Here is a 27334-nt window from a genome sequence, read left to right on the forward strand (position 1 = left end):
AATCTCGCTACGCTCGATGAAGGCTCTCGTCGAAGGCATTTCAAATCAAAGGCAATAAAAACCTGCTATTTAAATAGATTTTAAACAATCTATCAATAATAAAAGAAAGATTATATTAGAGTCAGAAAGAGAGAGGTATTTCTCCCTGCATCCTCCTCCCTTTGCTTATACACTGGTATCAACGGAAGCTATTATTGAAACGATGTGAAAGAGAGTCCAAGCTTTATGCAGCATTTGTATACTACATTCTACGTTTGTGCCACATTTTTTGGTAGTAGAATTGTCATACCATTCGCTGGTGTTGCTGACCATGCGTAAACACAGGACTTGTGTAGGACCTACAGCGATTTTTTGAGGCATTGTCATTGCAAAGGACACCTTTATAGGGAAAAACTCCCAAGAATAGTATTTTCACTAAGCAACTGCCCTTTCAATTCCATGATCCCCATTTAATCAGCATCGCAATCATCATTGTTGTCATCAACAGAAAGGCATTTTGGTCAATCAGCAGCAATGCCACCACCGCCAAATTTTATTCAAGCTCAGCTTTTTTTTCTGTTCAAGATTGGACAGATTTTGTCACTTTTCGACTTCTTTAATCTGCTTCATGGTATTCGACTATATAAACTGTAATGATCACCCTACGCTTCCTAATACATTCTTGAAGTACTTTTCAAGGCGCTTCCAATGGTGTTAAATAAAATAGATGTTTTGAATGAACTTATTGAGCAATTTTTGAAAATATGAAATAAGGGTTTTGGCCAAAATGTCGAAATTTTGCATATGAAAACCTCTTAAAAGTGGTTTCAGAGGTTGCTTTGGGTCGAGAGAAACATTTTAAATTAATATATGCCATAGTAAAAGTCTTCATTTTCAAAGCGAAAAATGCGATCGTTTGATTTTCAATGAAAATCATGAGGGATACCTCATGGTTTTTGGTCGATTTTTGGTCATGTTTTTTTTTTGGCCCAAAAAGTTGAATAAATGTGTCAGGAAGTTGCTGCTACTCAAATACAATTGTTTGGCGTCACTCCGGTGGTTCATAAAGGCCTACATGTCAAGGCATGAAGGCTTGAAAACTGCCAAATTTGGTTATTGCTTTATAGAGTTTACTTACACAGCATGAATTACATCTTTGGTAGATGCAATTAAACCCTCATATAGATCAATGTTACCGTGTTGGATTAAACGCTTTATTACCATGGCTTTGCACTTTTGCTTCGCTACGGTAAAACCCCCTTATAAATCAGTGCTATCAAGTGTTGAATTAGACGCGTTATGTTCTTCCCTATAACCCCCTCTCCATTGCCGACTTTGCCGGTGGGTGTATTCACCTTGTACGGCACACAACTCTTTAAATTTTTGAAAGGATATAATTAGTTTGTCTACTTTTTTTTTTGAATGTTTTACAGTATATATATTAGATTCAAATGGTGTTATAATACTTTTTGCTTGTGCAAATCTTGCAATTGTTGTTGATTCAAAGGTTTTCTTGTCACGCTAAACAGATGCGTTTTGTCCCTCATGTACACCTTCATCATGGGATCCTCTGTAATGTCCTTGAAGATGAACTTCTTTTTAGCAGCTTGAAAGAAGAGTTTATCAGCATTCCTTCTTTTTCTATACGTCAGATAGATGATGGATGTTGGCTTGGTAGTTAGTGCAAAAAATGTCTCTAGTAGAGGAATAAATGCCACCTCAAGATAAATACAATCAGAGGCTAATATCACGTCTGCATCCAGGACCTGAGACATGTTGGGTATAGCCTCTCCCCAGTTCAAAACATCTGCTTTCATTGATTGTTCAAGATGGTTGAGCTTGATGTTCTCTTGCATTAGTCCCATCATTGGCCTGTATGTATCGTGCATGCGTTAGTAAGCATCTGTGTCCAGCCCATTGCAAGCTCTGTTTTCTTACAGTTGGTCTGTAATCACTATTTGCTTGAGAGCAGGACATATCTTGGCTACTGCCAGACCAACAAGGCCTGTACCAGCCCCAATTTCAACAATCTTCTGGCCTTCGAATAGCTTGCCATGCAGTTGATTGTTCTTCCAAATGAAATAGTCAATCATAATATTAGCACACTTCCAAATCTTGCCACCACAGCCTCCACTCATGTCTTGCGCAAGTAAAATAGGATCAGATAAACCATCAAATGTAATGCTTCCTGTGTGTGCTTTGACCTCTTGCTCTCGTTCAGTAACGTAATCAAATGTATCAAATGCTGGTACTGGCTGCTCAGTTATGGAAGACATGTTTATAATTAGATAAAACTAGTCGAAAGAAGTAGTTCATCTTCTCCCCATCATCTTTATCGTTAATGCAAAGCAGTCCTTGATTGCGTTCAATAAATAAGCTTTGCGGATGTTCATTTGGGAGGCTGAAAGATTGACAAATGTGGACCAATGGCCATGCGTGGGTTGTTAAACAGTAAACTGGTTGTCTTGATATGTACAGTATAACTATCGAGCTCTACGCTTTTTGCTTGCAACTGATGGACCCTTTTATGTTATCGGCCAATAGACATATCTCTGGAAAAATCAAGGGTGTCGGTGCCTTAAATCATGTTTTTTGCCAAATCAAGAAAAAATGAAAGATTCAGGTACCGTATCAGATCAAGCAAATCTTCAATACACTTGTATTCACATTTCACGCCCTTGCCATGTAAACTAATCTATTTCACTCAAAATTAACCCAACGCACTTGGGGGATATGTTGTTAGGAAGCAAGTTTATTGTGCTCTTTGATTGTTTCCCGTTTCACTCGTGTTTCTAAAATTCATGCGCCCCTTGAGTATCCGAGAACCCATAACTAAGCGCAATGTTACACTAGTTTCAGGAGCGAAAGTAGAGCTGCTTTCCCTAGTTGCAACATTGCTATTGCGTAGTACAGACAGTGTAAATAAATAACTAGACGCTGCTCAATTTACATGAATCTAAGAGCAGTACATGACCTGATGGTCCGTGCATAGCTAATGCTACGGCATGCCATGATGGCACATGATACATGTATCATACTGCCAAGGAACATATAAAACAGGAGCTGATACATCACTTTATAGCATCCATATGTTAAAAGTGTTCCACTTGATAATGTATTACGATACACATTATGAACAATATTAAATCTTGATAGTTGTGTGCCATGTTACGATTTCATGTGTATACTATATATCATGTTTTATTGTTTCATAAGATTTGTGCACGCATAATAGAATTGTTATAGGGTTTAAAGGTGGTTTCATAGGGATATATAATTAGCTGGATCTAGTATTGACTTGAATAATACAATGAAAGAGCGTATAGGTATATGTAGATTCATTTTCAAGAAAGAAGAGTGGAATGGGCGGGGAAAGGGAGGCGGGATCAATGTAAATGGGTATATGTGGTAATGAATAATGTATCTGTCAATTGCAGATGATTGATTTAATTGGAAGCGTGTAAATGCGAGTGGTTGCTGGTAGTAGATGGACAGCAAAATACACACTTTTTGAATAGATCTCTTAGAGTGAATTTGATTGTAAAATGATAAATCGAGTTTGTGCTTGGATTTGGTGGATTCGGAGGTGATGGTCGAGGTGGAAGAGGAGGACGAGGTTTCCTCCAATTTCTACGACTACTGCTCGAATTCGACTGCACTGTTAAAAGGGATGAGCTTTACTGCTATTACATTTTTCATGCAAAGTTGACTTACTTCTTTTGTTTGACTGATTTTCCCGAGAAAATAAAGTTTTTTTGTATTTTTGTAATGCGTTGAATTGGGAGATGTGCACTTGTGAATACCATCAAGAATAAATGCCCGTGCTTTCTGTTTCTTGTTTTTTTTTGACAAAACGTGATCAGCAACAACAAAAATGATGAATTCAAAAAACCTGTTTTTTTTAATTTTGAAACGAAATGCTGATCATCCAGAGAAAGAAGAAGGGTCCAGCAATATTAACAAGGTGATATAAAAAGAAAAAAAAAAAAAGAAGCCGTTAGATCGTTTTGGTGAAATGTTTGGTTTTTTATATTAAATCAAGAAAAATATAGGAGTAAGCATTTGCGAATTTTCTTTTTTATATGAAAAATGTTGCTTTTGTAGTTGAAAAAAAAAAGAGCATGTTATCATGTACATGAGGTTCTTGTTCGTTCGTCTTGATTTTTCAGGTGAGCTGAGATGCTCCATCTTCTCAGCTGACTGAAATGCCACATTTTTCGCATTCAAATGTCGAGAGATTGTTGTTAAGTTCATCCCGTTTTCGAGGAGTTTTTACTTTCTGATTAGAGTATTGTAAGGGAACTATGTTTTGTTGAATTTACACAACTGGACACTGTCAGTAATATTTGAGAAATGCGAAAAAAAGCAGCCTTCGATCAAAGCGTAATTTTTTAAAATTTATTATATTAATTTTGCCAAGGAGCAATGATAAAATATACAAGAAAATATCACTTATATCCTAACGCTAGATGTAAGCATTACTTCAAATTGTGAAATATGCCACTAATCGTTATTATTGATTCATCACTACCCATCATCTATAAACCAGCGTATGCATATCGACACGCGGCAAGCCTCTTTGTACAAAAAGGGAGGCCACATGGGAATTCGGGAATGAATTATTAGATGCTATGCTTCTGTATTCTCCTATGCAAAAATGTAGCTTGTCTTGTTTCGCAATAAATGGGTTATAACCGAGACTCGTTTGCTAGATCGCAGGTCACATAGGAGCAAGCGATATGACAGGGATTGTTCTTTATTAAACACTTTGAATCGACAAAAAACTTATATTCTCGTCATGTATGAACGTGCATTGGCTAGTCGTATATGAAAGACATGTAATGTATGCAAATGAGCAAAGTGCTTCAATGTGTACAATGCAAGCAACCAGTGCATGCTGCGCAAACACCTATATCGTGATTTAGTGTTGTGTTGTGTTGTGGCAATACGTACAGGTGATGCAATTAGAGATGCAACTGTGCCATATGCTCATTAATGAGCCGCAACATGTCAGCTTGACGCCATGAGCTTCGAAATGCATGAGATCACTTTTTCAACCATGGATTCCTCGGTAGCAGGTATTTTTGGATTATCCATCAGCGATAAAAATGTGGCTTTCGTTTCGAAAGGAATAAAATCAGGATGAATAATATATATAGAATGAAGCGTTTTCTTCGTCATTTAGAGGAGAGGGAGGCTCACAAACCAGACACAATAGAATCGATATGTAAAATATCTAAGAATCTCAGAAGAGTCAATATTTATTTCATACAAATGAGAAAAAAAAAGGGGGGAGGGGCAAAGAGGACACAAAGAAATGAAAGAAGACTAATACGATGATGGGGGGTATCACGAAAAAAGAAGCATGGTATATCAGCTACTGATGAAGAAAAGGAGAGTTACTGCTGTTATTCACCATGTCTTTCTCGATTGTCTCAATTGCATCAGACACCTTCCTGAATAAATTAACTTGACCAACGACATTCAATAAGCCTGACTTTCTAAACAGTGCCATGGGCTTCTCTCTTAGTCGCACAAAGAAGACCTTGACGTTTCTTGCATGGTAAGCCTCAACTACCTCGTAGAGAATTTGGACAGCGCTATATGGGTGTTAGAAACAGCTCTTTTGGAACCAGCATAATGTGTCTTACCTGGCATCAATGGTGGGCATGTTATCCACATCAAAGATAACATAGGAAAGGCCACCCAAGCGAGGACTCTCAGATGGATGAATAGACATGTCACCAAATTGCTCCAGTCTGCGCAGTCTGTCTTTGAGTTGCCCAGTATTTGCGAAAAAGAGGGGCTCATCGATACGAACTATGAGGACATCTTCAAGGTGCTCCACGACATCTGGATCATCCTGAATAGGTCTAAATTTATTGTTTGTGCCCTTGACTCTTCCCTATATACAAGTTAATTAATATATGAAAACACTTGAAATTATGCTTCCCTTACCATGATAGATATGCGGGGGTAACTTGTTTCCTTGATTGTCAGGAGAAGAGACAGCGTTACAGCGAGCAATGTACCGAATTCAAGTGAAATAATAATGGTTGCGAGAAAAGTGACCATGAGCAAGCCCAAATCTCTCCAGGCACCAATCTTGAAGATAAAATGGAGGTCTTCGGGCAGTTCACCCAGCAATGAGAGTACAGCGACAAAGATGATGGCCGATAGCACACATTTAGGTAGGTAGTAAAAGTAAGGCAGCAAAAAGAAAATGGCAAACAAGGCAACTGCACCCGCAATCAGACATGCCATTTGGGTTCGTGCGCCAGCCTTATCATTAATTTTACTACGTGCTACCTGATTAAGGGGTTAAATATCATATAATTTTGTCAACTCATGTCAATATAACTTACTGATCCAAATGCAGGAATACCCTGGAAAAGGCCGCTAACCATATTTGCTGCTCCTAATGCAACGAGTTCTCTATTAGCACTCACCGAGTAATTGTGCTTGCTACTGTAAGTCTTTGCAATCACCACAGATTCAACAAAGCCAATGATAGCAATCATGGCAGCAGTAACTAACATGTCCTTCATGTGCTTGTTATCAGGAAATGCTGGAATGGAGGGCAATGGGATGCCTTTGCCTTCGATGGTACCAAGAATTGCCAATCCCTTATTTTCCCAGTCGAAAAAGTAAGTAAGGAGTGAGGACACGACTACAACTAGCAAAACTTCTGGTAGCAATTGGAACCATCTGAATCTGGCCAATTTGGATTTTGTAACACGAGCCATCATCAAAAATGCTACAGATACAGCGGAGACAGACGTCGTTAAAACGTGTGAATATTGAATGCTCTTGATCAGGAACAAAAGACGAGCGATTGAGCTGGAAGCTTCGGTGATGCCGTTTTCTTCGCTGAGATGAACGAGACCTAACAGAATAATACCTTGCTGAAGTGCGACCACGAGACCAACACCAGAGATAAAACCACGCAAAAGAGCTCGGCTCATCAAGCTATCCAAAAACCCCAATCTAAAGATACCCAGCAAAAAGGTAAAGATGCCCACAAAGATAGTCATCAAACAGGCCCAGGCTAAAGCGTCCACATGAGTTTCTTCATCGCCGTGATTGATCTGAGCGATGGAGGATCCAACCAACAAGGACAGAGTGGCTTCAGGGCCTACGGACATTTGTCTATTGGTATCGAGATTTTTAGGGTCAGTTGATATGTGATGTGTGTAAATGTTTACATGTTGGACTGTACCTGGACATGCCAAAAACAGCATAGGTTATGGCCGGAAATGCAATAGCGTACAAACCATGAACAGCTTCCAACTTACAGAGTGCAGTAGCGTAAGATAAACCTTGAGGGATCAGTAAGCAGGAAAGAGTGATTCCGGCAATAAGATCACCCAATAAGAGATGGAAATTATACAGAGGCAGCCATTGCAAGATGGGCAGATAATACTTTGATCTCACCTTGAAGGTGCTCCATTTGTCTTTAGGGGAGTTATCGTTGATGCGAGCAGAGGGCACTAATATGGTTTAATGCCATTTTACTACTTTAGCTTTTAAATTTCAACAATCATGAAACTTACAAGGGGAAGCGGTCATGTATCTTGGAAAGTTATGTTGATCTAGGCCCAACAGTAATGATTGACGTTCATTCACAATGATATCGGAAGGCAAGTACTCGTCTTGTTGCTGTTGTTCGTCATCACTGCTATCATCGAGATGGATTGTGGTGGAATGCGCTTCTATAGGGCCATGTCAGCATGCCATTTCATATGCTCGATACCTAATACTTACCGACACTGTTGGTAGGACTTTTACCTTTTACAGAATTCTTCATTTTTATTCTATTCAGGAATATCCGAGCTGGGGAGAATATGTAAGAAAGAAAGAGAGAGCCAAACAGACGAGGGAAGGTACTTTTATAATGCCTCAATGGAGAATGGGTTTGAAATATACCGTTTTTTGAGCAACCGCGTTTGTTCACACAACAGCATCTCTTTCTTCAAGCTATGATCAGTTTGTAAAATGAGAAGCTTTGCACTATGATGCCAAGGAATCAATAATGTTATATTCATGCCATCACCTCCATACGCTGTCTTGGACCTATAAACTATCCTCCATCACAATACATGTGCCAGTCTGCATCTCATCCAGTTGCCATCTCACCAACGTGTATCTGCTGTTATCGATCCAGCATCTTTTTCATACGTTATGCTGATCTAGATCCTTTTCCCCCCAACCTCGTAATAAAAGCCGGTTTATAAAGCATGCATCAAGCAGGCCATCCTTTCTAAATGATACAACCAGCATTAATAAGTCTTATTGATAACTTGAATGCATGCATACTGTGATTTGCAAGGGTTCTACTTTACGATTAGTTTAAAACGTTGAAACTGTTAAAGCCATGAGTTCAATTAAAAGCCTCTCCGAAGAAACGGCCTTTAGATATACATACCCGTTTCACAAATATACATAAAACATATCCCGAAATGGCCATTGACATCTCCCTTCAAAAAATCACTCTGATCTACTGCAAACTGCTACTAAGTATGTCTATACTATTGTCGTAAAATGTCTATCATGTACAGTACACAATATTGCTAGTAATCATGTCTATAGACCTTTAATAGACGCAAGCGTATTTAAATGAAAATCCTATTATTCTGCAAAGTGAGCTGATGGGGATGATCTGACCTCATATCATCATAACATATAGTCCCTAGACACTTTTGCAACCCCAATATGGAAACTGAGTTGTCAGGAATTTGTCAGGCATGGCTCATATAATATGATTAGATTTTTAATATTAAATCACTATAAATCAACATACAAGTTTCTTCTAACATTTTAGGTGCTACTAGTTTTGCAACATTAGCCAAAGGTCCGCAGCAGCGCGAGCCACCTGAGCTTAGGTCAGGAAACCAACTGAAGAGTCGAAATGCTTATGGTCCCTAGACACTTTCAAAGCCTTAAAAAGGAAAGAAGTTGATCCAACAAGTATTTTGGTAGACTGGCATTATTAGATAAAGTAGAATAAGATGGGTGACAATAGGCTATGCAATTTGCCACTTACTTTCCATACGCTTCAAGAGCATCTATTACTGTATTGTCTTCATGATGAAAGGGTATTGAGTTTGCCAGCCGGCTCCACCAGCCGCCAAAAATAATTCCAACTCAGACTCTTGGTCTACTTCAGATTGGCCAGATTTTGGTACTTTTTCGACTTGGTTGAACCATTTTGCCATATTTGACTATAAACATATGATAATCATCTCGTGCTTCTTTAAGCTTTCTTGGAGCGCTTTTCAAGGCGCATCCAATGGTACCAAGTAATATAGATGTTTTGAATAAACTTATCAAATAATTTACGAAAATATGAAAAGAGGTCTTTGGCCAAAAAGTCGAGATTTTACATATCAAAGTCCCACAAAACTGACTTTGGCGGTTGCATTGGATTGATAGAAACATTTTGATTAAATATACACCATAGTAAAAGTCTTCATTATCAAGGTGAAAAATGCGATTGTTTGATTTCCGATAAAAACCATGAGGGGTACCTCATGCTTTTTGGTCAATTTTTGGCCATATTTTTTTGGTCCCTAAAAAGTTGAGCAAAGGTGTCAGAAAGTAACTGCCAGATGAGAGCAAGTGTTTGGTGCTATTCTGACGATCTAAAACGGCCTTGAACGCAAGAAAACGCGGCTCAAATGCACACAGTTTTTGCTGTATTAGGCATACTCTTGACTAAAAACGGATAATATCTGTATGATACTTGCCCGAATATGAAATACCTATGTGTATATGGATGTAGATCATCACATAAGAATTATATCCACTGATAATATGAAGGGGTTTCATGTGTACGTGGAGAATCAAGAAGAAAGTAGCAGTATTTTGATAAGATACGCAAGGGCAATCTGTAGCTCGAACTGCCGCTGCGTAGGTTGGCTCTCACCGAAGTGATGCGAGGGTAAAGAGCCATCTGTAGCTTAGACAGACTCGTATACATAGTGATGTTGCCTTTGTAAAGCTTTTCAACAGCCTCCTTTGTATTTCTACCAAATGACGGCCCCCAATCGTGTTGCGCTAGCTCTCAATCTAGCTATTGGTAGGGTGATCCGATACCTGCAGTTAGTGAAGTTGCATATAGTTAAGTATTTAGATATGAATAAATCTGGAACATCCAACCCTGTTTAATCAGCAAGAATGCATTTTTTAAACTTCTTTCTCAACAGCAATCACTCATACAACTTCGAGCTATCAAATGCAGCTCGGTTTCTTACAGATTGCGGAATCGTGGCTTGTCTGCAAGTCTTAAGATGGCTCAAATCTTGACATTAGTCCGTGCTGGTAAGACATCCCGCTACAATTTCATCGCTGTCAAGAAGAAATGATCTATATCAGCCTCATGGGTTATCGCATTTCGCCCAAAGGATACACCAAGGGTAGGTACAATGTGGATTTGATGTAAATATCATATTATTAATTTTCTGGTTCATATTATCTTGAAATAGAAGTTGATATATCCAATGACAAAACATCCATAAAAGGTTGTCCGGGGAAAAACGATTCGTGCATTTAAAGTGAGAAGTGTGTGTGTGAGTGTTTGTGTGTGTGTAATTTACATTTTACATCATTTGTAATGGGAGTTGCTTGTTTGGTTGGTCGGTTGAAAGCTTAAACACTCTTTTTGTTTTCTCCTCTTTTTTTAGCAAGACCCCTTCTCTTTTTTACTCCATTTAATATTTCATTATACTCTGCGAATAATCAAATGGATCTCTTTTTGCAGCCAGAAGACATATCGTCTCCACCTTCGACTCCACCTTCTTCCTCTTCTACTTCTTCCTCCACTTTGGCAGCTGGTGCTTACAGGCCATTACAGAGACAAAGGTCGTCGTATATCATGGACACAACTGGCGGCGCAGATTCCATAATGGACAAGGTTCGCTTGGATTACATTGGTCGAGTCAAGAGCACCTTTCAACAGCTTACCTATGCACAACGTCATTTCTTTATCACTGAACTGCTCGGTTGCTGTGATAACCAGCTACTCCAATATATCTACACCTTCATCACACCCAAGCTCAAGATCGACTTCTTGAAGGAACTACCAATCGAACTCTCCCTTCATGTACTATCATTCATCGATGATCCCCGCACATTGGCTCGAGCATCACATGTGTCCAAGCATTGGAATGTACTACTTAAAGACGAAGCCGCCTGGAAATCGCTCTGTTTCAAGCATCAATACCAGCACCAGCAAATCGCGCATGTGCCCAAATCAATCAAAACGACCCACCCTGTGCACGGATCTCTTGTTGCTCAACGGCACCACCCAATGCCAACCATCTCATATCGTGATTTCTTTCGCCGAAAGTACAATATCGATACCGCCTAGAATCAGGGCGGAAAAGTTACCATATGTGATAATCAGATCGACGAAGGACTTGCGACATCTCTTCAGATGGATGACACATTCATTGTCATTGGCTGCGACAACAACTGCATTGAAGTGTTTGATGCAAAGAGTGGTAAATACGTTCGGTCTTTGTTGGGCCATGAAGGTGGCGTGTGGGCGCTTCAGTTTATTAAGAACGAGATCAGCAATGAGCACATTTTGGTTACAGGAGGATGTGACAGGTGAGAGAGAAAGAGAGAAACAAACAACGGGTAATAACATGACTTGCGATAATAGAGCCGCTAGCGTTTGGAACTTGACGACCGGTGAGAGACGCCATGTATTGAGAGGACACAATTCTACCATTCGTTGCCTAAAGATACGGGATGATAAAATAGCGGTGACAGGCTCAAGAGATACAACACTTCGCATTTGGGACATTGAAAGAGGGACGTTGCGACATGTCTGCACTGGACACCAAGGCAGCGTACGATGCTTGGATATATCTGGCAACAAAGTAGTCTCTGGCTCATATGACTCAACAGCCAGACTCTGGGATATCGAAACAGGCCAGTGTTTGCATGAATTCATGGGTCATCATTCGCAAATTTACGCTATCGCATTTGACGGCGTCAAAGTGGTGACAGGTTCATTGGATTCGCATATTCGAGTGTGGTCTGCTGAGACAGGCGCTTGTTTAGCTACACTGCAAGGACACACATCGCTAGTAGGCCACCTTCAATTATCAACTCGAGTTTTGGTGAGTGGTGGTTCGGATGGCAACCTCCGAGTATGGGACATGGATACATTTGAATGTAAACAAAGAATCTCAGCACATGACAATTCGGTTACCTGTCTTCAGTACGACGACAAACGCATTTTGAGTGGCGGATCGGATGGTAGAGTCAAGTTATGGGACATTGAAAAGGGCACGCTAATAAGATCATTTACGCAACATGCAAGAACCGTGTGGAAGATACAGATGAATGACACCAAAGCAGTGGTGATTTTGCAGAGGGATCGACCACTTGGACCCAACGAAGAGCATAATATACATGTAGCGTCTCACAGAACAGTGATTGAACTACATGACTTTGATCTGGATAAGGAGCAGGATGGTCGCATGACACTAGCAACTGCAAATGCCGATAGCGAGGAGGAGGATGATACTAGTGGCAGCATTCTGAACGAACCCGCAACACCCAGTACACAAATTCTCGAGGCTTGATCCATATGTATCATCGCATGATTTTCTCCTTTTTTTTTTTTTTTTATACATACATTTAATGCTCTCATGTCTATACGCTCTTGTTTTGCCACATTGCTTACGCTAAATTTCTTTTTTGTTTAAATGTTTAACTGCTTTTTATTTACTCTACACTTTCATATTATTCCCCTCACCCGCCAATTTTATTGCTACTCTGATCCCCTTCCTATTCAATACCATAAAGATTTTGTTAAAGGTACCTTATTGGTAGACATGTTCCCTAAAGATCCACCATAAATTGAATCATTGCCATACATAGAATGTCTTATGCAATGCTAAACAACATGGCAACTTTGCACTTTGTATTTAGAAGAGTAGCGATTAAATTGATCAGGTATGTAAATTCGCAAAAATACTCTTCTTAATTATCTCCAAACGTATCATTGCATCCAGAAGAAAGCATATTGCCAGTCAAAACCGAGTTAAATCTCCGACCAACTTTCTGTTCCAGATTGGCCAAATTTCGAAGTTCTCAACTTGATTCATCTATTTTGCTAGATTCGACTATATGGAAAGTGATGATTATATAATGCTTCCTTAATTTTTCTAGAAGTATTTTTCAAGGCGCCTCCAATGGTGCTAATTGTAATAGGTGTTTTGACTGAAGTTATAGAGCAATTCCAGAAAATATGAAATGAGGTTTGTGGCCAAAATGCAGAGATTTGACGTACAAAAGTATCACAAACAAAGTTTCAGGAGTTGCTTTGGATCGAGAGAAACATTCTGATCCAATACATACCATAGTAAAAGTGTTCATTTTTGGTGTCAAAAACGCGATCGTTTGATTTCTTGATGTTTTCCATGAGGGGTACCTCATGGTTTGAGGTCGATTTTTGACGATAATTTTTTGGTCCCCAAAAAATTGAGTAAAGGCGCTGGTAAGTAAGTGCGAGGCGATTGCAATTGCTTGGCACTCTTTTGGCGGTCTAAAGCGGCTTCTAACACCAGAAATTGCTGCTCAAACTCACCCAATATTCGCTGTGGTTTACTTATATTTGAATGGTAAGGGGCAATGCGAGTATGCTGTGTGCTCATATATGAGTTTTTCTCATTGAGATAAACGTGGAGCATTGTAGAATGGTCAAATCCACAGTTACATGTTGATTACTAACACCACAGATTCGAAAATGTGCATTTCTTTGGTAAATATCTAGATCAATCTCCTTTATCAAAACTCAAACTACAAGGTGTTGATCTTTGCTACTTTTATTTATCGACGCAACTTTACAAAATAGACTCTCCAGGCTTTACAACCATGTTGGGCTCGTCATTCAATACTTTAATAGCTTCCGTCAATTTGTCATCCTTGACCATGACATAGTCAGTGTCATAGGTGCTCACTACAAACACAGGAATTTTGTGATCCTTCAGTGGCGCTACTATTCTCGCCAAAATCCCTACTAGACCAAAATCCATTTGTGCATCAACTTGAAACATACGCCATCCATTCTCGGTCTGCTTGGGTTGCGGATCAGGTATCTGATATTCAGTAGGCAAAAGCAATGAGAGCTCGGATGCAGTCTTGGAGATGGTGAACCATGGAGCGGAGAGTACGTCTTGGGAGATCTGAAAGTTACGATCGTATTGATGGACAGAGAAGGCGTCTGGTAAGAACTTTAATTGGATGGTTGACATGGTGTTTTTGTACACGGTAGCCAAGGAAGAAGAGTGATGCATGGAGGATCTCGCTCTTCCTATCTTATATACAGTACTATTGACATGCATTAAGCTCCGAAGAAAAGAGTGATGTTATTGACTTGTTTTTACGTAAAAAACACAGTATATACAACACGAGTAATGGTTTGGCGGTCTATGATTTGAAGCAGGGAATGATCTACTTGGTTAATGCTATCAGATTACACTGATTTGTGCCATACAAGTACTGTTTATGTGTGTGGAACCTCAGCATATTAGCAACTTTTCTTCTCTCATCCTTGAGCATGTCAACTAATCATCAAAAGTAAATGTTACATTCAAAAGAACCACATGTGGTGTTCATCTAGAAAAAACCTTAAAGCAGGATCAATTTTTACCTTGTCAGATATCTTGGATCTTCTACATATGTCCAGTGCTCTCAAAAGTAGGAGTATATATGTATTCGCAATCAAAACAACATGAAAGGTTGGTGTGTTTGTGTCTCACAAGAAAAGAAAAAAAGTGCTCTCCTTTAAATTAGCCGGCCATATATATCATGGCCAAGAGCAGCAGCTCTTTCTTTTTTCATTTCTTTCCTACACTTTTTTTTTTTTAATTCAAATAGACACATCCAGCTACAACCAGAAAGCAGCAACAAACAAAAGCACCTGCCACTCAATTGACAACAGATACATCATTAGAACACTTGTAGTTACACTAATACTACTGGAATACATGTATACATTGGAAAAATGAGCGATTATTCAACCCAAAAAAGTCAAAAGATTGTAGACAAAAATCAAAAAAATCCAACGAAAGAGTCAGGCAACCCAATCAATTCAAGATCAAACTCTTTCCTCAGGTCCCTAAAGTCATCCAAACAATACAAATCATCTGAAACTGAATTAGAAGAAGGAGAGACGATAAGCCCTTCTCCTTCACCTAGACATACATCGATAAAAGTGCCAGACAAAAGCAGAGATACAGCCAGAAGAGAATCAGCCAAGGAAAAAGACAGATCACCAAGTCGACTTACAAGTAGCAGCAGACGACGTGAAGACACCAAGCGATCAAATGCGCGCCAGGACTATAGAAGCAGCAGACATGATAGTGACAATGATAGTGGTAGCAGACGGAGATCCAGCTCGGATAGAAAGCGAGACAAAGGGTATCGCTCTAGTCGATATCACTCCAGGTCAAGGTCGACATCTCGCTCACGAACACCTCCTCGTAGACGATCCAGAAATCGATCCGAGTCCTCAAGACGACGATCACCCCCATCAACATCCACAACATCTCGTTCCGAAAAGAGCATTACGAATGGCAACGGTAAAAACCCCGATAATGATAGCCATAACAATAAGCGTAAACGCTCGCCCCGAGAACGGAGGGATAGCTCCATGGAGAAATCAGGCACAACACCCAGTAGAACATTGACACCGACGAGGTCTTCTTCATACGTTAAAGGAACCAATGACAGAAACACCAAGCCAAAGACTATCTCGGCAACAGCTCCTGATTCAGACACACCAGAGCAATGCAAATTGTTCGTCATCATGTAAGAGAAAACTGAATGGGTTTGTAGGATAGTGGATTAAATACTGGCTGAATTAGGTTTAGTAAGCTGGCACACGCCAACAAGAGAAGAGGTGACAATCAAACCGAGGAATTCTTTGGCATGATTGACCATTTCCATGCGTTGTGTGATTACATTTTGAACTTTTACTATGTGGATAAGACCAGTGTGGACAAGTTATCGTTCAAGCAAGCATCACAGGCCTGGAAAAGCTTGTTCCCATTCACAGATAGCTTGCTTGCAAAGCTAGAATCTCACCAGCACTATGATTTGTACGGATTGTGCGCACGGTTGATATCGTTGGTACGCTACTATATATACAAGCGAATGATCGACCAAACAAGACATTTATTGGGAAAGCAATTGGCTCTGGATGACGAACAGGATTCTTCTTCAAGCCGTGTTTGTATTCAAGTGTCTGAAAGTTTGCTGAGAGAGTATGAGAAAGCAGAGCGTTGGTACCGAACATCAGAAAAGTACTTGTCTTACGGCACCATGGCAACGCAGTTTCCTCAGACGTTCAAGCATGTGTGCATGGAAGGCGATCTGTCAGCAGGGATCACATTAGGTGGTGAAGCAGGTGTCTCGGTGGAGCCCATGTTTCCCTTTACACCTTACTCCCCATTACACCATGCTGCCATTGTCTCTAAATGCATGCTCAGCGAATATGTTCGCACCAAAAAGTTTGATTACACACCCATTTCTCAGCCAGAAGAATACATGAAATAACTATTACTACGTCAAATGCTTTATACTCTAATCAATGTATATACTATCTACTTTCTATCTTATGTAAATATTGCTTAATTAAATAAAAATACAATACTGAACCAGATATAAATGTTTGAAGTTGGTTGTATAATTTATTTTAATATAATGCACTCTACTCGCTAGCAGGCTCCAAAATTGTAGCAAATGTGAAGGGTTCAAAGTTGATACCATCACCATTGTAGAATTTACCGTCAAACTCTACCCACATCAAACGAAGGGCGTGAAGGAAAGCAGAAAGGCCTTCCATACACAATAGAATACCAATAGTCAATGTGAACCACATGGCAAAACCAATGACAAGGCCAACGACAGCAATAGCACCAGTCATGTTGAACCAAATCTTGAGGGTCATGTCCCATAGCACACTTGATAATTCTAAAAAAAAAAAAAAGAAAAAGAAAAAATGGTACTCATCAGCACAGATACATGGATGTGAGTGGTATGGCATCACTTACGAGCATGGGCAAGAGACAAGGCCCAGAGACGAAGATAAGAGGCAGTGTTAGAAATACAGTTGAGACAGAATTCAATGGTATGGATTGTTTGATGAATCATGACTTCGCTAAACTCAAACTAGGAAAGCAAATGTGAGCAGACTATACCGAGTGCAGCAAATGAACATTTCATACCTCTTCTTCTTCTTCATCATCTTCGCTGGAAGTGCCTGCAACGGCTTGTTCTTCCTCATCAGCATTATCATCGCCAGCAACTGTCTCGTAATGATGCTTGCTAGCCTCCCTTTTCAGATAAAAGGGCTTACCAAACCACATCCATGGTACACAGACGACAGCAAGGAGGATCAGGAAGAGCTGAACAGGACCTTGGCCAGGATAAAGTTGCTCTTCAGGGTTGACAGATCCGGGGGTCAAGAACATGTAAATCAGCATGTTCAAGAGATTGGGAGGAGCGTTGCGGATATGGTGGCCATTGGAATCAAGCTCCCACCAGTTGACACTCCACTTGTACATGATACAGAAGATCAAATAGCCAAAGATGGATTCCATGAACAAAATTTGAGGCAAGAATTCGAGCCAGACAAAGGCTTTGCGCTTATAATAAATATGGTTAAAGACGTTCAAACAGACAGCAAAGGACATGTGAATGACACCAATCACAATGGCTTGCTTCATCTTGTAAGAGTTTGAGAAGAGCAAGAAGTTTTCAGCGCCATGCCATGCGGGATCAAAGCCAAAAGTGTAGACATTGCCGTTGGGTAAAGCTTCGACAGATTCGAACGAAGTGTAGTTGGAGGGCAAGTCAAAGCCGGACTTGAAGACGTTTAATGACAAGGAGAAGATATCATTGTAGACTGCACCAGTGAAGATGGAGAAAAGACCCATCATCAACATCATATAACGACCACCAAAGAACATTTTGAAAATCTGCAATGTGGATTAGTGTCAACATCAACTAGGCATTTTGAGAATGAGCTCATTGTTACCTCGCCATTGTTAGAGGCCAATTTCTTCTCATTGAGACAGAGATACAGGGCAGTGAGGAATAGGAGAGCACCATGACCGATATCACCAAACATCATAGCAAAGAGGAAGGGGAAAGAGACAATGGTAAAGAGGCCAGGATTGACTTCACGATAGCGGGCAATACCGTAAGCATCAATGATACCTTGAAAACCTTCAGTAAATTTGTTTGTGCGATGATATGTAGGGCGGGTCTTTTTGGTATGTAACTCGGTCAAGATGGAGGGAAGACTGGTGCCAGAAGCATCCTATTCACAGAGGGTCAGTCTCTTAAATCACCAGCACACACACACACACACACATATATATATATATATATATATATATACATATAAATACTTACAGTAGCTTCTTTCAAGGATTGTTGAACCAGAGGAATGTCGTTTGTGGGACACCATCCTTCAGCAATGAGGCATTTACGATTGACATCATAGTTGAACAAGTTCATGGTGTGGTATATAGCCTTTTCTTTACGAACAATAGTTGTCCAAGCAGTGACATTCTCGGATACCTTAAGCAACTCTGAACGACGGGTCTGATTTGTTGTGGATAAAACCTACGAAAATACGAGTTAGACCAACTCCTACGAGTTTCAAAAGCAAGGTGTTTTACATTGTTCAAGTCCTCAATACGAGATGTCACTTCCAACAGAGAATCACGGCGTTTATCAGCAGAATCGTCAATGGTGTATAAGGTGCCACCCAAACTCTCAGAGATCTTTTTGATTTTGGCAATGATCTCAGTACCATGAGCAAAGATGCAAAAGACGTTCTTGTCGACGACACTGTCAGTATCGGGATCTACGATGGGTTCATCAATCTCAGCGGATTTCATGTACAAGTTACCACGCAGAGAGCGCCAGAGAACACGCTCAAATGTCTGCATACGAGCACGCGAAATGACACCAGTGACATAGCCAAGATGCAGGTTCTCAGAGTCGTAGTTGTTTTGCTCGACATCGTTTTCCAAGAGAGGGGCAGAATCGTCTTGAATATCAAGCGAGTTGCGAATCGTGTCTTGTCTTGACTCAGCCTTGTTTAAGGAAGGTTTCAGCTTTTCTTTCAGGCATTCAAATAATGAGCATTCTATTTTGCTTTTACCTGTTCAAAGAAACCAGCAGATTCTCTCAAAACATGACGCAGTTCAGTCAACTGAAGATAGCGACGTTGGAGCGATTCATAGGATGAGTTCATTTGGGAGATGCGTCCTTCGTACTCCTTGAGGTTCTCTTCAAGATCATCGACTTCCTGAGCTGAACGAGCACGAGAACGATAGGCTGCAGGTGTCAAAGGACGAACCTGGATATCAGACTTGGCGAGTTGTGTTTGGAAAAATCCTATCCAAAATGGAGCAATTTAGTAACTAGACAACAGATCAGTCCACAGTCAAGACAACTGCAGTCTCTCAAAGGAAGGAGGCCATACTGCAGTCGAAAAGACACGCGATGCAGAGAAGCGAGATACAGGGCAGTAGGTAGCGACAGATGCTGCCGAGAAATACTACTCATCTTCATCCTTTTTCTTCTGAAACTGCAGTTGTCATGATTGAAACACACACACAAGAAATAATACGCACTACATTGACGCTCCATCTCATCTAATCTTCTGATTTCAGATACAAATGAACGCTGAAAAGCATTTACTTCGGGATTAAGCTATCAAGTGTCATATGCAACAGTAAGTATAACACATTTCAGGCAGCAAAACGACATTAAAAGAAACTTACATCTCTAAACTGAACCTTGCCAAGTTCGCCCAACTCTGCAACGCAAGGTTGAGCTACTTCAGCAGGGATATATAGTTGAATGAGTGACATTTCTTCCGAACGGAAGAGTGTACTGGGTGCCATACTGCGATGTTTCTAGTGTTTTAGTAGAGATAAAGAGCAATAGACAATTTTAATCGTGTGCTTTTGAGATGTAGTAATGGAAACTGTGTTGCAAAACGACTATACACACACGTGATGTATGACGTCCCTTGAGATCCTCTCTCACTCTCTTTTGCGGCTCATCCACTCTACTGAGATCAATGGAAGACGAAATGGGAAGCCGAGATGTGCGATTGACAAGTTTCCGACAGCGACTTGTTACATTTCCGTTTCTTTTTCTTGCTTTTTTTTACAACTCTTTTTCATTCTTGAGCAGTAAATGATTAAAAATCTCGGCAAGTTCAAGCAGGTAAAGTGTATTGATCGAAGAAACGACCAAGCCATTCATCGTCATATTGAAATAGTGGACAGGAGAAAAGTTTGGCGGGGCCAAAGTAACGCTGCAGACTGATGATTTTCAACGACTGGAGCAGGAAACAGAGCACAGAAGAGAGGGCTATGACAAGGTGCTGGAGGCAGTAGATGGCATTGCGTCCTACTTGCTCAAAAGAAAGACCTCGCCCGAGGACGGTAAAACTAAGCAAATGCCATTTGAAACACTCGGTTCATGTCTATACCATTATGGCACTGTGTTTCCTGAAGATTCTGCATTAGGTAAGTTTGTCGCTAGATTTTTTAATTTAAATTTATATTTGATTCATCATCAATGTACGCTGTCAGGTATCGCCTTGATCAATCTGGGACAGACAGAGACTCGTCTTGCTGCTCTGCAGGAAGCATTGGCCAACGAAATTAGGATGGGCTACATGACAACACTAGAAAACGGCCAGCAAGAATACAAAGAATACGACTCACTGCGAAAGAAACTGGCGTCTCGTAGATTAGACTATGATTCCAAGCTGAATCGACTCAACAAAGCCAAGAAAGAGAAGCCAGAACTAGAGCAAGAGATGCAAGCATCGAGAATCAAGTACGAGGACACAGAGCATGACCTCATTCAAAAGATGGCGTATATTCAGGAATTTGAGGTAAAGATGATAATGGCGCCTTGTGGGAGGAGATGATTGTGTACTCAACGACACCACGGTCCAGAATGAACACAGGGACGCATTATTAGACATGGTAGAAGCACAGGCAGCGTACCATACACAGGCCAAAGAGTTGCTAGAATCACTCAAAAAGAACTGGGGCGAGGGATCCAACTCTGACCCCTCTGATATTTTAGGAAGGGTCATGGTAAGGAAGTCATCACAGGACTCTTACCATTCTGTGTCGACCGACAACATCTCAGCTCACCATCGCAACCAGCCGCCATCCCTGAAAATGAGCAGAGACAGTAGCGTAGACACATTTGCATCGTCTGGTATGAGCTACCATAACAACAGCAGTGATACAGTGGATCGCCCATTACCTAATAACCAGGTACTACCACCACTATCCGCATCAGACCCAGTTCATAAAGAGTGTAATGTATATGACATGACTTTTCATGTCGCCCCGAATACCCAAGAGAGAGAGAGAGAGAGAGAGAGACTCATGATGCTGTTTTATAGTGAACCACATAGACCACACAAAATATAGACGCGCATTGTTTGATTTTACAGGGCAAAACCAAGACGAAATCTCCTTTAAGACCGGCGATATCATTGCAGTGATTGATGAAATAGATGTAGGCTGGTGGTTGGGAGAGTGCCATCAAAAGAAAGGCATCTTTCCGGTAAACTATACGGAAGAGTACGATCCTCAAACACAGCCGTTACCTCCTTTACCTAAAAAACACGAGATGCCACCTGCTGTCCTGGAGAATGAAAGATCGCCATTAGAGCAATTGCAACAACCTCAAGAGCAACAGAAATCCTTGCCTGAATTGAATGCCCCTACCCATCCTTTGACGAACCCTCGTGTGGTAGATGTCACCTACAATCCTCCTGTATTGGACCACAGCGATGCTATTGCTACGACTCCCACTCATGCTTCTGTGGTATCGTCAACGTCGATACGACGACCGCCTCCTCCACCAGTAACGACTTCATCGCCTGCAGTGACAACACTACGCTCGGGGAGTCTCTCGCGAAAGCGATCAACAGCCATCAGAGCACCCCCACCACCTCCTCCATCTGTACGCACTGCGAATCATACGATAGAATCGAGTACATCATCCACAACAGCATCGCCTGTCATTATAGATTCGCCACATAGACTTGTTGAGGAGCCACCTACTATTGGATCCACAACATCCTTACCAGCAGCAGCAGTAGCACTCACACCTTCACCATCACAATCATTGCACGAAATTCAACACGACGCAACTCCTGTTGCCTTGGACGAACCATGCAACGAATGCGAATGTCACGAGTTTATAGAGAATGTCTTCAAGAAGGGATATTGCAATAACTGCTTCCACAAACATCATGACTAGCCCGAGCTACTGTATCATCTTTATCATCTATTATTATACTCATCTCCTAATAAATTAATGTCAATGCAGTGGGGATTGCAGTCACCGTGGTACCTGCCAGTGTTGGCATCTGTGGCAAGCACATTCAAATGCATTTTGTACTCTTTTTTTTTTTTTTGTTCTACAATGTTTGTTTTCTAAAAAAGAATGCCGTCTTGTACTTTGTTTGTGGAATCGCGTCAAGACAAAACGCCATTGGAGATCTTTGTCAGTGCAAATCAAGCCAGAGCAGAACAGCAGCAAGCACCAGGTATTGTCATTGCGCACCCCTATGGGCCATTGGGTACAGTATTCCAGACATGTCTCGCACTGAAAGCGATACATTAACACTAACTTCAGGTGGAAATATGAACAACAATGTTGTCATTGCACTGCAGCGATACTTTAGATCGAAAGGATATGTCACCATTTGCATGAATTTTCGAGGATGCGGTAAATCCAAAGGTAGAACCAGCTGGACTGCCATGGCCGAAAGAGAGGATTATATGTCGGTTGTCGATTACGCTTTAGATGACGGTGCATTGCAAGAATATCCACGCATCAACAGACTTATCTTATGCGCAAGTATAGTAGCAACGGCAGCACTCTATGTTCTGTTGATTGACATGCCATGTCTCGTTAGGGGTATTCCTTTGGCGCCATGATTGCGAATACCATTGATTGTGCCAGTGTGCCTTGTGCTTATCTACTGATCAGTATACCATTGGGCGTCATGTGGGCTCTTGCAACCACAAAAGCTGCCTATTTCAAAAAGCCGCCTCATGCTAAAACACTGTGTATCTATGGCGACCATGATCAATTCACGAGATCGAGTAGGGTCAAAGACTGGTGCCATGACGCTGTGTGCATTCCGGATGCAGATCATTTTTGGTTCAACTTTGAATCATTGCTAATAGAGCAAGTGGATCAATGGGCACACACGCTGCAATAGATTAGTGATTGATCCCATGTATATGCTGTATCAAGCGTGTAGATTGAGATCCCGTTTCGTTTCTGAATTTCTCACGCAAAAAAAAAAAAAAATCTATAAAAAATTAAAACAGGAAGTGGTTCCTTTCTTCTCCTTTCTCCGTAGCACCGTTGTAATCTAGATTCTCTCAGACAAAATGCCACCCATTACGTACATAACACGCTCAGAGACGTTTTCAGCTGCTCACAGACTTCATTCACCTAAATTGTCCAATGAAGACAACCAGCAATTGTATGGAAAGTGCAATCATCCGCACTTTCATGGACACAATTACAAAGGTAGGCATATATTTCAGCTGTCATGTAGACAATGTCTAATAGACATGTATCTGCTACAGTGGAGATCACTCTAAAGGGCGAGGTGGACCCGCTTACTGGCATGGTGATGAATCTGGTCGACCTGAAAGAGTGCATCAAGCTTGCAGTCATGGATCCCCTTGATCATCGAAACTTGGTAAGTCAGCTTGGAGCGATTGAGCGAAAGCAAAGATCTGAATTGTGGTTGATTTCAGGACCTGGACGTGGAATTCTTTAAAAACAAAGCAAGGTAAATGATGAAGCAATGGATTATATATATATATATATATATATGACACAAGATGAATAACACGGTTTATGTTAGTACAACTGAAAATTTAGCAGTGTTCATTTGGTGGAATTTTCAATACCATTTCCTGAAAAACGACAGCTGGAGATCCAGTTCAGCTCGACTACACAAGGTCAAGATTTTCGAAACAGAACACAACATTGTAGAATACTTGGGAGAGGGTGAATTGGATGAGGCTGATGGCCAAGTGGATGTTGCATTAATTAAGCTAATGGGAGTTGGCATCAATCATGGCGGATTGGATAACAAGAAGAGCGCATGGTCGCTTGATATGTAGTATATTCATTTTATCTCTCTTTCTTCATCATTGCCATCCTCATCACTCTTTACATACCACCACTTGCTCCCTCTTTATGACTAATAGATTTAATAAACACTCATTTTCAAATTGAGTATAGAACGAGTGTATTTTATTTTTCTACTCGGGTCTATCCAACAGCTCCTTTGTAAGGCTTTCGCTCTGCTTTAACTCTTCTGAAACGTATTTATCCAGCAGCTATACATCAAGATCAGTAAATCCACCTTGTAAAACATCTGTTCCACTCTACCTCTTGTTTCTTCCGATTTAAAAGATACTCGCCAATTTGCTGTTGTGTAGGCACATTGCTGCCATCTTTTGTTGCTGCGTCTCTTTGTCTCTCATCCTCGTGTGTCTTTTCTATGACCTTGGGTCCCTTTTCTTCTGCTGCTGTCTCGTCGTCTGGAACATTGTATAACTTTTGAATCAATTCCTGCTCCAGAGCCTTCTCGTATTCGAGCAAAACAGCATCCTCTTCATCGCGGTAACCATAATAATCTGCGTCGATATCACGGTTGATTTCGCTTCTTGAGCGCGTTGTTGATTCGGGTGCTATCCACACAATGTGAGCATACTACACACGTTTGAGTCACATTTTGCATTACCAGCTTTCTCAAACAACTCTCTAACACCTGGTAAATCTCTTGCACGACCGAAATATCTGATAGTGTATGTTGGTTAATAGAACATCCTAATTCCAAGTGACTCTATGAACTGCTCACTTGTATCCTCTTGTTCCAGGCACCTCTCTCCCTTCGTAATTCAGCATTTTTGGTGCAGATCTCTAATGTCCAATGTTAGGCTCAGCCCCATTCAACACACATTCATGGATCTTACCGTATAGTCAGCACCACCAAGCTCTTTGATTCGTCTTTCCCAATGGTATTTTTGACCCATCAGCTTGTTGATCTCATCATTGAGATCACGGACTTGATAATCAGACAAACTTACTAGCAAAAGACATGCATTAGCATGGCCATTTTCTCGTCGTTGTTGTGCGCTTTACCATCTTGAATTTTGGAAATCTTTCTTGAAATCTCACTGAGAATATCTCTACGCCATTTCTCTGCTTCCTGCACTGTGTTCACTACACCAGCAAAGCCGGGTCTACGTGTACGCATTTTACCGCCTCCAAGCTCGGCTGCTTGAGCCTCGCGAAAACGATATAGCATGGATTGTGCTTTTTCCTCGTTACGAGCCTGTCAAATACGATGGTTAATTGGGATCATCTACATGTTTCTTCGAGCAACAGGTACCATTTTGTATTGATTGTGCTATGTTCTAATGATGAAGAGTGCCAATTTGAACGCGGCCAAAGCAAAATTCTTTATAATGGGGAGGGAATTGAGTGACTGTATTGCATTTGCAATGATAATCAACATCCCAATGCCATGAAACGCAGTGAATGCTTAACAGATTCCGATGGCCCTTATGCATTGCATTCACTAGAGGCATCTAAATCAAGGCAGGTTTCCAGCTAGCAGAGACATGTGAGCATGTGTTGATGCGTTCATATAGATATCATTCAGTTTAAATGGTGTTGAAAAAGTCGCCTTATACTTTCTGAACAGAACATGAATTGAACAGCAGCCGAACATCCCCGCTGTTAAACATTCGAGAACTGCACAAGAGCAGAGCCAAAAGATGTCAATTGAATTTGCTTTTCTTTCTTTTTTTTTAGTACCATTCAAGAATTATGCTTAGACTTTCTCGTACTTTCACTCGCTTACCAAAGGCATGTGTCTCTTCAAGGCTCAATACTTCTCGCAGAATGGCGACTAGCATTGCTCAAAGTGTAAGTACGAAACAGCAACCCTAGAAGATCATTTATGTCTAAACCATCTGCTAGACATCTTGGAAAGCAAACGCTGGCAAGCATGTAACCTTGACAGCCCTCGGGGCAGGTTTGACTACTGCAGGCTACTTGGCTTTCTCTAATCCTGTTTATTCTGAGGCTCCTGCGTATGCTGGCACTGTTGAGGGTAGAGTAGAGGAATAGGATCGTTTGGAAACGACAGACGACTCAAACTGTGTTACATGTAGACCCAGCAACAAATCTCGTATTCCCCATCAACCTCTATACTGACAATGAATGGAAGAGACTCATCGGTTTGGGTGTGAGAGCAGTGACATTCATCAACATGAATGTATATGTCGTTGGGATGTACATGAAGGGCGAGGATATTGGAGAATTGAGAAAATTAGACGGCTGGAAGGTATGAATGTGCCAGTGCCATGTAGACATATCAGACATTAACGGACAAATAGAACTTTGACAAGAGTAAATTCTTGCAAGATACTGGCTTGGCAGAGCAGTTTTTGGATCAGCCTTATGCCTTGAGCATTCGGTTAGGTAAAGTTTCGGAAAGCTGCCATGCATACAAACAAAGGCATTAATGTTGTCTGGATATCACTAGTCCCTACCCGTGCAACAAATACCCAACATCTCCGTGATGGATTTCTACGTCTTTTGATGCAACGCATGAAAGATCAAGACATGTCTGAGGATGAAGAGAGAGAGGTTTTGAAGGCAATTCAGGAATTTAAGTCTAATTTTGTCAGTATGAGAGTGAAGAAGGATTCGGAATTCATCTTTACAAAGACCAAGGAAGGAGGTCTCAAATTAGTTTATGAAGGAAAGGACTTTGGTACTGTTCAAAACCCCTGGTTAGCCAAGAACTTCTTCATGGCTTACTTGAATCCCAAAGCTCCCTCAAGCGAGGCAGCTTTGCATGACATTGCTGATGGTTTTGAGAGACTGATGAAAGAGAATTAATAAACAGTGATACGTTTCCTATGCCAGAAACCGGACAGTTTTTTCAATTGCTTGTTCAAACACAGAAATCCTTGAGATTATTGAAAGTCAGGTACACATTGTCAAGCTATCCCCTTCCTCTTTCCCTAAAAGCTAACGTAAGTACCCATATACACCATCCATCACTACAACAACATCACTGTAAATGCGCGCTTTGAGAGAGAGAAGTTGGAATGTAATTTGTAAAGAGAGATACATTTCGTATTTGGATGATCAAATCAGTTCAATGGATGGATGATTTCAGGAAAAAAAAACATATCGGATGGAAAGATCATTAGTCACCATG

At 40.8% G+C, this 27334-nt stretch overlaps 12 protein-coding genes across 12 annotated transcripts; 7 read left to right on the plus strand and 5 right to left on the minus strand.

Moving 5' to 3' along the window:
- Nucleotides 1-1436: 1436 nt before the first annotated feature.
- On the minus strand, nucleotides 1437-2255 carry ATC70_012265 (uncharacterized protein; the record flags this gene model as incomplete). Its single annotated transcript, XM_064831441.1, has 2 exons — nucleotides 1437-1851; nucleotides 1918-2255. 2 exons carry the CDS (start codon nucleotides 2253-2255, stop codon nucleotides 1437-1439), a joined length of 753 nt encoding a protein of 250 aa, XP_064677721.1.
- A 3101-nt stretch (nucleotides 2256-5356) lies between these two features.
- On the minus strand, nucleotides 5357-7786 carry RNR1_2 (ribonucleotide-diphosphate reductase subunit rnr1; the record flags this gene model as incomplete). Its single annotated transcript, XM_064831442.1, has 7 exons — nucleotides 5357-5579; nucleotides 5631-5884; nucleotides 5938-6288; nucleotides 6345-7128; nucleotides 7199-7469; nucleotides 7533-7691; nucleotides 7744-7786. 7 exons carry the CDS (start codon nucleotides 7784-7786, stop codon nucleotides 5357-5359), a joined length of 2085 nt encoding a protein of 694 aa, XP_064677722.1.
- Nucleotides 7787-10720: 2934 nt separating this feature from the next.
- Nucleotides 10721-11347, plus strand: ATC70_012267 (uncharacterized protein; the record flags this gene model as incomplete). The annotated part of the gene is made up of 1 exon (XM_064831443.1): nucleotides 10721-11347. The coding sequence occupies one exon, from the start codon at nucleotides 10721-10723 to the stop codon at nucleotides 11345-11347; it is 627 nt and encodes a 208-aa protein (XP_064677723.1).
- A 66-nt stretch (nucleotides 11348-11413) lies between these two features.
- Nucleotides 11414-12575, plus strand: ATC70_012268 (uncharacterized protein; the record flags this gene model as incomplete). The annotated part of the gene is made up of 2 exons (XM_064831444.1): nucleotides 11414-11589; nucleotides 11645-12575. 2 exons carry the CDS (start codon nucleotides 11414-11416, stop codon nucleotides 12573-12575), a joined length of 1107 nt encoding a protein of 368 aa, XP_064677724.1.
- Nucleotides 12576-13838: 1263 nt separating this feature from the next.
- On the minus strand, nucleotides 13839-14291 carry ATC70_012269 (uncharacterized protein; the record flags this gene model as incomplete). Its single annotated transcript, XM_064831445.1, has 1 exon — nucleotides 13839-14291. One exon carries the CDS (start codon nucleotides 14289-14291, stop codon nucleotides 13839-13841), a length of 453 nt encoding a protein of 150 aa, XP_064677725.1.
- Nucleotides 14292-15001: 710 nt separating this feature from the next.
- ATC70_012270 (MFS domain-containing protein) lies at nucleotides 15002-16554 on the plus strand (the record flags this gene model as incomplete). Its single annotated transcript, XM_064831446.1, has 2 exons — nucleotides 15002-15807; nucleotides 15864-16554. 2 exons carry the CDS (start codon nucleotides 15002-15004, stop codon nucleotides 16552-16554), a joined length of 1497 nt encoding a protein of 498 aa, XP_064677726.1.
- Nucleotides 16555-16708: 154 nt separating this feature from the next.
- ATC70_012271 (uncharacterized protein) lies at nucleotides 16709-19922 on the minus strand (the record flags this gene model as incomplete). Its single annotated transcript, XM_064831447.1, has 9 exons — nucleotides 16709-16971; nucleotides 17052-17169; nucleotides 17226-17978; nucleotides 18038-18322; nucleotides 18418-18630; nucleotides 18687-19106; nucleotides 19175-19410; nucleotides 19650-19728; nucleotides 19800-19922. The coding sequence occupies 9 exons, from the start codon at nucleotides 19920-19922 to the stop codon at nucleotides 16709-16711; spliced, it is 2490 nt and encodes an 829-aa protein (XP_064677727.1).
- Nucleotides 19923-20220: 298 nt separating this feature from the next.
- ATC70_012272 (uncharacterized protein) lies at nucleotides 20221-22320 on the plus strand (the record flags this gene model as incomplete). The annotated part of the gene is made up of 5 exons (XM_064831448.1): nucleotides 20221-20250; nucleotides 20306-20555; nucleotides 20622-20929; nucleotides 20994-21366; nucleotides 21455-22320. The coding sequence occupies 5 exons, from the start codon at nucleotides 20221-20223 to the stop codon at nucleotides 22318-22320; spliced, it is 1827 nt and encodes a 608-aa protein (XP_064677728.1).
- A 186-nt stretch (nucleotides 22321-22506) lies between these two features.
- ATC70_012273 (uncharacterized protein) lies at nucleotides 22507-23290 on the plus strand (the record flags this gene model as incomplete). The annotated part of the gene is made up of 3 exons (XM_064831449.1): nucleotides 22507-22642; nucleotides 22699-22919; nucleotides 22982-23290. The coding sequence occupies 3 exons, from the start codon at nucleotides 22507-22509 to the stop codon at nucleotides 23288-23290; spliced, it is 666 nt and encodes a 221-aa protein (XP_064677729.1).
- Nucleotides 23291-23465: 175 nt separating this feature from the next.
- Nucleotides 23466-24212, plus strand: ATC70_012274 (uncharacterized protein; the record flags this gene model as incomplete). Its single annotated transcript, XM_064831450.1, has 4 exons — nucleotides 23466-23607; nucleotides 23667-23782; nucleotides 23841-23875; nucleotides 23951-24212. The coding sequence occupies 4 exons, from the start codon at nucleotides 23466-23468 to the stop codon at nucleotides 24210-24212; spliced, it is 555 nt and encodes a 184-aa protein (XP_064677730.1).
- Nucleotides 24213-24353: 141 nt separating this feature from the next.
- On the minus strand, nucleotides 24354-25492 carry RPL19B_2 (60S ribosomal protein L19B; the record flags this gene model as incomplete). The annotated part of the gene is made up of 7 exons (XM_064831451.1): nucleotides 24354-24431; nucleotides 24484-24785; nucleotides 24839-24894; nucleotides 24956-25017; nucleotides 25071-25183; nucleotides 25240-25432; nucleotides 25490-25492. 7 exons carry the CDS (start codon nucleotides 25490-25492, stop codon nucleotides 24354-24356), a joined length of 807 nt encoding a protein of 268 aa, XP_064677731.1.
- Nucleotides 25493-25929: 437 nt separating this feature from the next.
- On the plus strand, nucleotides 25930-27009 carry ROM2_6 (RHO1 GDP-GTP exchange protein 2; the record flags this gene model as incomplete). The annotated part of the gene is made up of 5 exons (XM_064831452.1): nucleotides 25930-26028; nucleotides 26083-26215; nucleotides 26277-26449; nucleotides 26502-26586; nucleotides 26651-27009. The coding sequence occupies 5 exons, from the start codon at nucleotides 25930-25932 to the stop codon at nucleotides 27007-27009; spliced, it is 849 nt and encodes a 282-aa protein (XP_064677732.1).
- Nucleotides 27010-27334: the final 325 nt, after the last annotated feature.

The sequence above is a fragment of the Mucor velutinosus genome (genome assembly GCF_035048745.1).
Source record: "Mucor velutinosus strain NIH1002 chromosome Unknown tig00001569, whole genome shotgun sequence".
In the NCBI taxonomy this organism is placed as follows: Eukaryota; Fungi; Mucoromycota; class Mucoromycetes; order Mucorales; family Mucoraceae; genus Mucor; species Mucor velutinosus.